The following is a 14,064-nucleotide window of genomic DNA, read 5'->3' as shown; positions in this document are numbered from 1 at the left end:
GGGAGGGCACCCATGGGAGACTGGCCCACCCACTGGTGAGCAAAGCCCAGCCAAACATAATTAGTTTTCCCCACAAAAGGGCTTTATTACACACAGAAATACTCTTCAGCTTAAAACTTCTTATGGATAGGTGGGATTGTAGCGTCCCACCTGGCCAACATCCGGTGAAATTGCAGAGCGCCAAATTCAAATTAAATTACTATAAATATTCAACTTTCATGAAATCACAAGTGCAATACCTCAAAATAAAGCTTAACTTGTTGTAAATCCAGCCAAGGTGTCAGATTTCAAAAAGGCTTTACGGCGAAAGCAAACCATGCGATTATCTGAGGACAGCGTCCAGCACACAAATGCATAACAAATCATTTTCAACCAGAGAGTTGCGACACGAAAGTCAGAAATAGCAATATATTATATGCCTTACCTTTGAAGATCTTCTTCTGTTGGCACTCCAAAATGTCCCAGTTACATTACAAATGGTCCTTTTGTTCGATAATGTTCTTCTTATTCTTATTCTTATTATTCTTATTCTTATTTTTTTAATGTTATACCCATAAATACTCAGTTTAGCTGGCGCGCTTCTGTCAATAATCCACTTGTTTTCCCTCCGTCAAAATGCATACAAAATGAATCCCAAACGTTACCAATAAACTTATCCAAACAAGTCAATCAACGTTTATAATCAAACATTAGGTACCCTAATATGTAAATAAAAAAATAACATTTAAGATGACGAATCGTTATTGTCTTTACCAGAGATAAACAAAAAGAATGCGCTCTCGGCCATGCGCTTGGAAACACTACAGCCAAAATTGGAGCCCTTAGAAAAACAACTTCTTCTCCCTCATTTATCCAAAAACCATCCTGAAACCCTTTCTAAAGACTGTTCACATCTAGTGGAAGCCCTAGGAACTGCAATTGAGGACAATTTCGCCCTATTATAAAAGTGCCAGCCATTGAAATCAGTGGTATGCTGAATTATCTTTTTTTATGGTTTGTCCTCGGAGTTTCGCGTGCCATTTCAGTTCTGTAATACTCACAGACATTATTGTAACAGTTTTAGAAACTTTAGAGTGTTTTCTACCAATTATGTGCATATCCTAGCTTCTGGGCCTGAGTAGCAGGCAGTTTACTATGCGTCAATATGTGTGTGTGTGTGTGTGTGTGTGTGTGTGTGTGTGTGTTTTGTGTGTGTGAGCATATGTATTGTGTATGTTGGAGTGTCAGTGTAGTATGTGTGAGTGTGTGTGTTTTGTGTGTGTGAGCATATGTATTGTGTGTGTTGGAGTGTCAGTGTAGTATGTGTGAGTGTGTGTGTTTTGTGTGTGTGAGCATATGTATTGTGTGTGTTGGAGTGTCAGTGTAGTATGTGTGAGTGTGTGGGTTTTGTGTGTGTGAGCATATGTATTGTGTGTGTTGGAGTGTCAGTGTAGTATGTGTGAGTGTGTGTGTTTTGTATGTGTGAGCATATGTATCGTGTGTGTTGGAGTGTCAGTGTAGTATGTGTGAGTGTGTGGGTAGTATCCAGTGAGTGTGCATTGAAATGGTGCAAGTAAAAAAGGGGTCAATGCAAATAACCAGGGTAGACATTTGATTAACTTTTCAGCAGTCTTATGGTTTGTGGGTAGAAGCTGTTCAAGCGCCTTTTGGGTCCAGAGTTGGCGCCTTGTCGTGCAGTAGCAGAGAGAACAGTCTATGATGTGGGTGGCTGGAGTCTTTTAACATTTTTAGGGCCTTCCTCTGACCCCATTTGGTATAGAGGCCCTAGGTGGCAGGGAGCTTTGCCCCAGTGATGTACTGGACCATGCACACTACTTTCTGTCGCATCTTACGGTCGGTCGCATGCCATGCAATTGCCATACCAAGCAATTGCCATACCAAGGGGTTATGCAGCCAGTCAAGATGCTCTCAAAGGTGTAGCTGTAGAACTTTTTGAGGATCTGAGGGCCAATGCAAAATGTTTCAAGCTCCTGAAACACCAATGCCAGCTTTCTCTTTCATGTTGTCTAAACGGTCTATGATTTTGTCATGATACAATACGTGCTTTCAGTTTTTGTTGTCCTAGGCTAATGGCTAAAATTAACATTAGACTACTACATCTAGCCTACATCTAGTCCAACAACAACATTGACGAATACGCTGATTTGGTGAGCGAGTTCATTAGAAAGTGCATCAGCGATGTTATACCCACAGCAATGATTAAAACATTCCCAAAATAGAAACCGTGGATTGATGGCAGCATTAGTGTGAAACTGAAAGCTGCAAACTGCTGCTTTTAACCAGGGCAAGGTGACCGGAAACATGACCGAATACAAACAGTGTAGCTATTCCCTCAGCAAGGCAATCAAACAAGCTAAGCTGTAACGGGATTCTTCTGTTGAAGGAGAGGCGGACCAAAACGCAGCGTGGTTATTGTGATACACCTTTAATAAAGATGAAAATAGAACAATATACAAAAAACAAGAAACCGAAAAAAACCGAAAACAGCCCTATCTGGTGTAACAAACACAAAGACAGGAAGAATCACCCACAAACCCCAACACCAATTAGCCTACCTAAATATGGTTCCCAATCAGAGACAATGACTAACACCTGCCTCTGATTGAGAACCATGTCAGGCCAAACACAGAAACAGACAAACTAGACACTCAACATAGAATGCCCACTCAGATCACACCCTGACCAAACAAAACATAGAAACATACAAAGCAAACTATGGTCAGGGTGTGACATAAGCGTCAGTATAGAGACAAAGTAGTCGCTATTCAAAGGCTCAGACACAAGAGGTATGTGGCATATTTTAGAGTCAATCCCGGATTACAAAAAGAAAACCAACCCCATCGCGGACCAGGATGTCTTGCTCCCAGACAGACTAAATAACTTTTTTGCCCGCTTTGAGGACAATACAGTGCCACTGACACAGCCCACAACCAAAAGCTGCGGACTCTCCTTCACTGCAGCAGATGTCAGTAAAACATTTAAACGTGTTAACCCTCGCAAGGCTGCAGGCCCAGACGGCATCCTCAGCCGCGTCCTCAGAGCATGCGCAGACCAGCTGGCTGGTGTGTTTAGGGACATATTCTTTTTAAAATGTTATTATTGATGTTGTTAATGTTGTTATTATTTCGTGGTATCCAATTGTTAGTAGCATGCGCAGACCATGCATATCTTGTCTCATCGCTGCAACTCCCAAACGGGCTCGGGAGAGACGAAGGTTGAAAGTCATGCGCCCTCCGATACACAACCCAACCAAGCCGCACTGCTTCTTAACACAGCGCGTATCCAACCCGGGAGCCAGCCACACCAATGTGTCGGAGGAAACACCGTGCACCTGGCAACCTTGGTTGGCGCGCACTGCGCCTGGCCTGCCACGGGAGTCGCTGGTGCGCGATGAGACAAGGATATCCCTACCGGCCAAGCCCTCCCTAACCCGGACGACGCTAGGCCAATTGCGCGTCGCCCCACGGACCTCCCGGTCGCGGCCGGTTACGACAGCGCTGCAGTACAGCGCCCTTAACCTCTGTGCCATCCGGGAGGCCGTTTACGGACATATTCAATCAATCTTTATCCCAGTCTGCTGTTCCCACATGCTTCAAGAGGGCCACCATTGTTCCTGTTCCCAAGAAAGCTAAGGTAACTGAGATAAACGACTACGTAGCACTCACTTCTGTCATCATGAAGTGCTTTGAGAGACAAGTCAAAGACCATATCACCTCCACCCTACCTGACACCCTAGACCCACTCCAATTTGCTTACCGCCCCAATAGGTCCACAGACAACGCAATCGCAACCACACTGCACACTGCCCTAACTAATCTGGACAAGAGGAATACCTATGTGAGAATGCTGTTCATCGACTACAGCTCAGCATTTAACACCATTGTACCCTCCAAACTTGTCATCAAGCTCAAAACTCTGGGTCTCGACCCCGCCCTGTGCAACTGGGTACTGGACTTCCTGACAGGCCGTCCCCAGGTGGTGAGGGTAGGTAACAACATCTCCACCCCGCTGATCCTCAACACTGGGGCCCCACAAGGGTGCGTTCTGAGTCCTCTCCTGTACTCCCTGTTCACCCACGACTGTGTGGCCATGCACGCCTCCAACTCAATCATCAGGACGACACTACAGTGGTAGGCTTGATTACCAACAACGACAAGACGGCCTACAGGCAGGAGGTGAGGGCCCTCGGAGTGTGGTGTCAGGAAAATAACCTCACACTCAACGTCAACAAAACAAATGATTGTGGACTTCAGGAAACAGCAGAGGGAGCACCCCCCTATCCACATCGACGAGACAGTAGTGGAGAGGGTAGTAAGTTTTAAGTTCCTCGGCGTACACATCACGGTCAAGTATTTCGCTACACTCGCATTAACATCTGCTAACCATGTGTATGTGACAAATTAAATTTTATTTGATTTGATCTTGAACGTCCATACTTTCAGGCCAGGGGCACAATGCATGAATTTATGGTTGGATCCGAATCACTGTTCTAATCATTGGCCAGTACGGAGAATTACTTAAAAGGAAAGGGACAAATAATCGAAGTGAAATGTGTCCCATGAACATTGTGCTGATATTTTTCAACAAATGCCTGTGCAGGGAAGTCTAATGTATTATCCTTATTTTCCAGACAATAAAGCTTGATGGCAGACATATTTTTCCTGAAGTATACTACATGTGGAGCCCTCTTGTGTTGTAAGGGCTGTCTATCCCTCTCTCAATGATCAATATGCTGTATAAAAACGTTGACTCCAAAGAGGAATTTCACATTTACTGAAATATCATATTTACACTACCAGTCAAAGGTTTGGACACACCTACTCAGTCAAGAGTTTTTCTTTATTTTTTACTATTTTCAACATTGTAGAATAATAGTGAAGGCATGAAAACAATGAAATAACACATATGGAATCATGTAGTAACCAAAAAAGTGTTAAACAAGTCAAACTATATTTTATAGTTTAGATTCTTCAAAGTATTCACCCGTTGTCTTGATATGTCCTTCTATATATACCTTAGTTTAGTGAACTGACTGTATGTCACTCTGGATAAGATTGTCTGCTAAATAACCATGTCATATCAGGTAAAACGTTTCTGTAACTGTTCCTGAGCATGTTGTTGTAGTTAAAGATACACTGGTCTTCAAGGTATATTGTATTTGTTAGGAGATACCTTTTGCTGTATCTTTGCCCATCTCTGGTTGGTGCCAAGTACGTTACTGTAATATTCAGTAAATTGCTACCAGTTTCCTGTGACTGTAATATCAGAGCAATGATACAGCACAATACTGTAAAATGTACCTACTATACTGTGAGAAAGTAAATGCTACTGTCATTTAAATAATGGCATTTCACTGTACGTACATGTGATTGGTGCAAGCAGGTTGGCTGCTAGTTATTTGTATGTTGCAGTACTACAAATACTGTATTTGGTGTTTATTTAATGTAGGAAATATAGTCACAATAAAGGCACACCTCTAAATATATTAATGAGCCAGCGATTATTTCCCAGCCCACAACATTTGACCGTAATTTATAGAACACTGCACTAAATAAACAGAAAAACAGTAATACAGTACTTTATTGTTAAATTGTATGGTAATAAAATTACAGCAATTGCTAACAGTGAGTATGTAATTATATATTACATTATACCAATGAATATTTGGGGTTTTATATCACTTGCAGTTGTAGAGGCCTTAACAAAGGCTTCTCAACTGGCAGTGGCTAGAGGGCAAAACAGTTCAAAAGGTTCAAAACATGGCTGAACACTCAACCATTAAAAGTTTGAGGCTAGCTGCCACTCTGATCAGTCCCCTAAACACATTCAATTGTTTGGGAACTACTTCCACATTTCAGTTACCGATGCAACAAATATAACCTCTTACAAGGCAAGCCTCAAAATATATAAATGAGACAGAAACAACACTACCATGTACCCATTAGTGTTCAAAAGTTTTTTGGCACTCCAAAAAAACAGTATGTTACTGTATTCTGTGGGGTTGGTATGGAATTACAGTGAAGTACTGGCAGCACAGTAGCTAGTAAATTACTTTAGATTTACAGGAAAATGTTTTTAGATTCCAAAAATGCAGTATGTTATTGCATTACAGTAAATTACTGGCTGCACAGTAGTCAGTAAGTTACTTTAGTTTTACAGGACAAGGTTTTTAGATTCCAAACTTACGGTATGGTACTATTTTCTTTGGGGTGCAGCATTCTAACTAACGGATGCAACAAATAGTGCCTCTTACACTGCATGCCTCAAAATGTGTTAATGAGCTACAGATTTGTTCCTCGCCCACAACATTTCCCACAATGCAACCTAATTCATAGTATGCTGCCATAAATATACATCAAAACAGGCAATACAATGTTTTATTTTAAATTTACATGGTAAAATTACAGAAATTGCAATTTTACAGCATTGTAGAGGAATTGTAGTGGAATACCATTTAGCCCTGATAATGCACTCCTCTTCACAGTACTGTACTGTAATATAGAATTATAATAGCAAAGGTAAGTGTTTTGCTGTAAATGTACAGCAATGTGTTTCAGTGGGGGTACAGTAAGCCATGAGACCATAACCTGCTTTGGTGCGCTCTGCCAGCGGTTGTTTGTCAAGTATGCTGAGCTGTATCACGCAAACCCTGCTAAAAAATAACATTACTCCAATTTGTATAATGATTATATAGATTTACGTCTATTAATTGAGTAGCATTTAGATAACTGCTCAGTAACAACTAGATATCAGCCGAAATAAGACAGGGGAAATAAAAATCATGAAAAATACATCTTAATCTGCTTGTGATCTGGTTATAAGAAGTCCCGACCATATTTCAACCAATAAAATACGTCTTCATCACGTTGTATGTCCACTGGGTACAACCATTTTGCAAGTAGGACATTTCTGAGTTTCGTAGTTCCGACTAGCACGTGAACGCTCCATAACGTTCCTGCGCTCCGGAGATTTTCATTGGTCACGCCATATCGGGGGCAAGACTCGAGACCAGGAATTCCTCAGCGCTCCTCAAATTTCCTGAAATCACAGACCTCTCGCTCGCCTCGGTTACCGATACATTCTGCGCCCACCTCCTCCTCGCAACAGACGTCTGAACAGAGCCGCTTTTCAAAATGGTAATTTTCTAATATTGCTCTTTATTTATTTGACTATTTTACTTGACATTAACCAATAACATGCGTTTTTCAACTTTCGTATATTTTCATATTTTTCTCTTCCTTGCCTCTGTCTTCCCAGATGTTGCAAAGTGTCCCCTTCCTCCTATTGCTGGCCATAGCGCTCTGTCAAACCGAGGTAAGTTGGACTTCAGATTGTTTTGTTAAATGGTAATCAATGCAAAGCCAAACAACATATTATGATTGACATAGGTTACTTCTATATTAAACGTGAAAGGCTCTGCTCTCTTTACTGGCTTTATGGTTTTTTGGTGCTTTTAGGCAGGACCTGATTATTGCAGGGGCTTACAGGGGCTGAAGCCCCAGGGACTAAACCAGTAAGGGGGCCCTTGAAGCAGAGAAAACATTTTCACAGTTAAATTACGTGTTTAATATTAGGCTCATCAAAAAATATCTAAGCCCCTATAAAATATCTAAGCCCCAGGGACTATGATTTTTTAATGCAGCCCTGCTTTTCGTGGCACAGCTGGAGCACTTACAATGTAGACTAGTCTAGTTATATTTGTGACAAACATTGGACCTAATAATTAAAAGCCTGGTTTTCTTTTCAAGGGAGAAACGATTAACATGGCATTATCCAAGGGACATTGCACACTAGACTTCATTATGGAGACAATTAGAAAATTGCATTTTAATTGGAAGATCTTCTTCCAAATCTGTTTGTAGATTATGATGGCCACACAGCATATTATTTTATCATCATGGTTTGTAGGACTATCCTAAAACAGCACAGACATTTATCTTTGATAATTTAGTTTAGCTATGTTCACAGATGTGAATGTGTCCTCTATATCTCTGATGGAAATAGGGCAAGGATTGGTATTTTTGACAGTGTTTTGGACCACACAGATGGAACAGAAAAAAAAAAACACACACACACACACACACACACACACACACACACACACACACACACACACACACACACACACACACACACACACACATACACATACACATACACACACACACGAAGACACACACACACGCACACTCAAACACACACACACACACACACACACACACACACACAAACACACACTATCCTGTGAATTTCCTCTTTCAGTGTTTGTTAAGTTGATGAAGTGATATTGTTGCAAGCAAACGAGGATACTCTTTATTATCTTTGGCTCCATGGGTATCAAACAGAGTTAACTCTTTACACTCGTGGGAATTGGCCTAAATGGATAGGGCTACATTTAAATGTATTTTGCAGAAGAAATATGGAAATGCATAACAATGGTAGCAATTACACTGAACAAAAATATAAACGCAACATGCAACAATTTCAAATATTTTACTGAGTTACAGTTCATATAAGGGAATCAGTCAATTGAAATACATTCATTAGACCCTAATCTATTGATTTCACATGACTGGGAATACAGATATGCGTCGGTTTGTCAAAGATACCTTAAAAAAAAACGATAGGGGGCATCGATCAGCTGGATGTGGAGGTCCTGGGCTGGCGTGGTTACATGTGGTCTACGATTGTGAGGCCGGTTGGACGTACTTCCAAATTCTCTAAAACAACATTGGAGGTGGCTTATGGTAGAGAAATTAACATTCAATTCTCTGGCAACAGCTTTGGTGGACAGTCCTGGAGTCTGCATGCCAAATGCACGCTCCTCAAAACATCTGTGGCATTATGTTGTGTGACAATACTGCACATTTTAGAGTGGCCCAGCACTCAAGGTGCACCTGTGTAATGATCATGCTGTTTAATCAGCTTCTTGATGTGCCACACCTGTCAGGTGGATGGATTATCTTTTCAAAGGAGAAATGCTTACTAACAGGGATATTCTATATTCCATAGAATATGAGAGAAATATGCTTTTTGTGCATATGAAACATTTCTGGGATCTTTTATTTCAGCTCATGAAACATGGGACCAACAATTTACACGTTGTGTTTATATTTTTATTCAGTGTAAAGGGGAACAGTTTGGAGAAAAGTTATGTGCATTTACATTGACTATACATTCAGTAACATGATACGAATATTCACAAGGCAATTTGGAGAAGCAGATGGTAATTTTGGTGCGCATAGAGTGGAGTCATGAGTGCATTCAGATGCGTGGTCCGTGGCAAATTTTCTTCATAATACAGGACAAGCGAGGGTATGACACCATGTCGTCTTGTAACTGGACATCCAGCATAGTGATCATAAACGTTGACACGGTATATTACATGAGTTTGATGATATGGAAATGTGCGGTGCACTTTTGGACTCACGGGTGTTTGACTTGCTTGTATGACATCAAAGCGGTATTTATTATAATCCTCAATGTCTCATCTTTCAAAATATATCTAGTCCTCGTCATTTACAGCAATTCCCTAACTCAGAAAACAAAAAAGTTGCGCAATTATCGGGAGGGATGGTGCAACTTCTTGTCACGTGAGGGGCTCAAGTTCAGAATGTCTATCAGTCAAAACTCATGCAGACCTGTGAAGCGGACACCCTTAGCATGTTACTATACAGCCACCTCATTCCAATTTAGGCACTTATCAGTGTCCAAATCTGCAACTTTCAACCGTATATGGGTATGCGTGTAGAGGGTTAATAGACAGCTGAGCTAACTATACAGGGATCAGGAAGACTTTTTGCTGTGCTGGGGTTGTGTTTGGGTGGTCAGTGTGTGTGTGTGTGTGTGTCTCTCTGTGTGTGTGTGTGTGTGTGTGTGTGTGTGTCACTCACCCGGGTGGGTCTCACACACTGTGGTGCTAAGTAATGCCTGAGTAAACACTGAACCTAAAGTGGTTGGAGGTGAGGTCTCTTGAAACCACACAGTTAGAATTGTCACACACACATACACACATGTTGTCTATTTTCAATTACTTCTCAATAAATTCAAAATATGTTTATTTATGTAAAAAATAACAACACACACTTGTGGGCTTCGGGGTTAGATTGTGGAAAACACTTTGGAATTTCCAAATATGTTCAGGAATTACTGTGGAATTCCAAGGATTTTCAGGAATTATGCTACTTTGGAATTACTTTGCTTTTCAGGATTACCCTCATTTCTAGATTAAGATTATAGGTCAAGGTTTGGGAGAGGTTAGCTTTTGGGTTGAGGTTTAGCATGGTTGTAGTTCTGTCTCTAGACTTGCGGGAGATTGCAGGGTGAACTAAGTCAGCCTCTACTCATTGGCATTACATGTCCAGACAGTCATCACTATCAGTACCAGCGCTACTACCTCCAGGCCCTCTGCTGACCTCCGAGTGCTGCCCCTGTCATTGCCTGCTGAAAAAAGGCCCTTTGTGTGGGTCTTTATTGGATCTGTGACCTCTCTCATTGGTGACATCTGGCACTGAGAAGACTGAGTACAGGCCAGAGTTTGTGGAATGTGGCTGTGGAATATGTGGGAGAGGCATTATAAAGACATATATAATTTAAGGGTAATTACCCTGCTAATATACAGCCTATTGACAGACCCAGTAGGAATGTTAAAGTGGCCTGCTAGTACACTGTCTTAAGGCGGTCTTGGGGATTGTTTAGTTATACAATGTGTTGGTATACAGTTTAAAGTTTACTACAGACCAATTTATGCTTGATCCGAAAATGTGATCGGAGGCTCTGTATAGAGGGTGTGACACAATTGAAGCGCCTCCGGGGGCATGCAGAGGCCAAATTGAGCTCTGTACCCGCATTGCCTTGCGCCTCCCAAATGTTTTAACAATGCAGAGGGCTCCGCATAGCTCCGCATTGACATGATTGGTTGTTGGTACGTGGGGGCGGTTTGTATAAACACATTCATTTCCTTGACAACTTCCTTCACAACAGCTCTCCTCAACAGCTATACGCTGCTCCGTGAAGCGCAATTAGTATGAATGCAGATGTCAGATTGACCATGCAGTGCCTTTAAGGCAGACTAAAATGTTGCACTGCATGGCGGTCTTCAGTGATTATTTCAAGTCTCAATCCCTGTTGTTTAGTTAGTTTAGCTGCGGATACTGTACCTCAGGTTTATGTGTTTTGTGTGTGCGAGTGTGAGTGTGTGTGTGTGTGTGTGTTGCTGTTTGATGGCTCTTTATATTGCTGACATATGAATGCTAAGATATTAAAATGTGAAAGCTGGCTCCAGATTTATTATGAAGGAGAGAATGCCTGGGTACTTCCTGAGGCAAGAAACGGCTGTGTTTGCATATAGTACGGCTGGGCTCACGGCTATTCTCTCTGGCTGTGTAAAGACTGAGGAGAAAGATGCATCTGGTGAATATGATGTGGACGTTTCCCACACACACACACACTGTGAGAGTGAGATGCGAAGGCTGTGTGTGGGGGGGGCACACACACACTGTGAGAGTGAGATGCGAAGGCTGTGTGTGGGGGGGCACACACACACACACTGTGAGAGTGAGATGCGAAGGCTGTGTGTGTGGGGGGGCACACACACACTGTGAGAGTGAGATGCGAAGGCTGTGGGGGGGGGGGCACACACACACACTGTGAGAGTGAGATGCGAAGGCTGTGTGTGGTGGGGGGCACACACACACACTGTGAGAGTGAGATGCGAAGGCTGTGTGTGGGGGGGGCACACACACACACACTGTGAGAGTGAGATGCGAAGGCTGTGTGTGGGGGGGGCACACACACACACTGTGAGAGTGAGATGCGAAGGCCGTGTGTGGGGGGGGCACACACACACACTGTGAGAGTGAGATGTGAAGGCTGTGTGTGGGGGGGGCACACACACACACTGTGAGAGTGAGATGCGAAGGCTGTGTGTGGGGGGGGCACACACACACACTGTGAGAATGAGATGTGAAGGCTGTGTGTGGGGGGGGCACACACACACACTGTGAGAGTGAGATGCGAAGGCTGTGTGTGGGGGGGCACACACACACACACTGTGAGAGTGAGATGCGAAGGCTGTGTGTGTGGGGGGGCACACACACACACTGTGAGAGTGCGATGTGAAGGCTGTGTGTGGTGGGGGGCACACACACACACTGTGAGAGTGGGCACACACACACACTGTGAGAGTGAGATGCGAAGGCTGTGTGGGGGGGGGCACACACACACACTGTGAGAGTGAGATGCGAAGGCTGTGTGTGGGGGGGCACACACACACACTGTGAGAGTGAGATGCGAAGGCTGTGTGTGGGGGGGGGGGGCACACACACACACTGTGAGAGTGAGATGCGAAGGCTGTGTGTGGGGGGGGCACACACACACACTGTGAGAGTGAGATGCGAAGGCCGTGTGTGGGGGGGGCACACACACACACTGTGAGAGTGAGATGTGAAGGCCGTGTGTGGGGGGGGCACACACACACACTGTGAGAGTGAGATGTGAAGAAGGCTGTGTGTGGGGGGGGCACACACACACACTGTGAGAGTGAGATGCGAAGGCTGTGTGTGGGGGGGGCACACACACACACTGTGAGAGTGAGATGCGAAGGCTGTGTGTGGTGGGGGGCACACACACACACTGTGAGAGTGAGATGCGAAGGCTGTGTGTGGGGGGGGGGCACACACACTGTGAGAGTGAGATGCGAAGGCTGTGTGTGGGGGGGCACACACACACACTGTGAGAGTGAGATGCGAAGGCTGTGTGTAGGGGGGGGCACACACACACACTGTGAGAGTGAGATGCGAAGGCTGTGTGTGGGGGGGGCACACACACACACGCTCACACTTTTCTGTTCTCCAGGCATCCTGTGTTATTGCATTACCCATGGTGGCCGGTGTAATAACACAGTAGATCATTCAGTTATTAGAAACACGGCTGGATCTGGCTTTGGAAATACAGGAAAGAAACTGACCAATGGCCCTCAATGCCACACACAGTATACAACCTCTCTACTCACACACAGTGGATATACTACCTCTCTACTCACACACCGTGGATATACTACCTCCCTATACACACACAGTGGATAGACAACCTCTCTACTCACACACAGTGGATATACTACCTCCCTATACCCACACAGTGGATATACTACCTCCCTATACACATACATTGTGGATATACTACATCCCTATACCCACACAGTGGATATACTACCTCCCTATACACACACCGTGGATAGAAGACCTCTCTACTCACACACAGTGGATAGACAACCTCTCTACTCACACACAGTGGATAGACAACCTCTCTATACACACACAGTGGATAGACAACCTCTCTATACACACACAGTGGATAGACTACCTCTCTACTCACACACAGTGGATAGACAACCTCTCTACTCACACACAATGCATATACAACCTCTCTACTCACACACAGTGGATAGACAACCTCTCTACTCACACACAGTGGATATACAACCTCTCTACTCACACACAGTGGATATACTACCTCCCTATATACACACAATGGATATAGTACCTCTCTATACACACACAGTGGATAGACAACCTCTCTATACACACACAGTGGATAGACAACCTCTCTATACACACACAGTGGATAGACTACCTCTCTACTCACACACAGTGGATAGACAACCTCTGTACTCACACACAATAGATATACAACCTCTCTACTCACACACAGTGGATATACTACCTCCCTATACACACACAGTGGATAGACAACCTCTCTATACACACACAGTGGATAGACAACCTATCTACACACACACAGTGGATAGACAACCTATCTACTCACACACAGTGGATAGACAACCTCTCTATACACACACAGTGGATAGACAACCTCTGTACTCACACACAATGGATAGACAACCTCTGTATTCACACACAGTGGATAGACAACCTCTGTACTCACACACAGTCGATATACAGTGCATTCGGAAAGTATTCAGACCCCTTGACTTTTTCCACATTACAGGCTTTATCTAAAATGTATGAAATAAAAGTTTTCCTCATCAATCTACACACAATAACC

The 14,064-nt window shown here is 43.5% G+C and overlaps 1 protein-coding gene across 1 annotated transcript in view; it reads left to right on the top strand.

Annotated features, from left to right (window-relative positions):
• Nucleotides 1-6,736: 6,736 nt before the first annotated feature.
• LOC110501623 (follistatin-related protein 1) overlaps nt 6,737-14,064 on the top strand; it is a 58,973-nt gene continuing 51,645 nt past the window's right edge. The window contains exons 1-2 of the mRNA XM_021579317.3: nt 6,737-7,136; nt 7,258-7,314. Coding sequence (XP_021434992.2) covers nt 7,134-7,136; nt 7,258-7,314 — 60 coding nt within the window. The 5' untranslated portion in view covers nt 6,737-7,133. The remainder of the gene's footprint in view (nt 7,137-7,257; nt 7,315-14,064) is intronic.

Source organism: Oncorhynchus mykiss, chromosome 22, assembly GCF_057628025.1.
Source record: "Oncorhynchus mykiss isolate SJ-2025 chromosome 22, ASM5762802v1, whole genome shotgun sequence".
NCBI classification, from domain to species: domain Eukaryota; kingdom Metazoa; phylum Chordata; class Actinopteri; order Salmoniformes; family Salmonidae; genus Oncorhynchus; species Oncorhynchus mykiss.
Note: the sequence above shows the minus strand (reverse complement) of the source record. Positions and strands in the feature narration are given on the sequence as shown.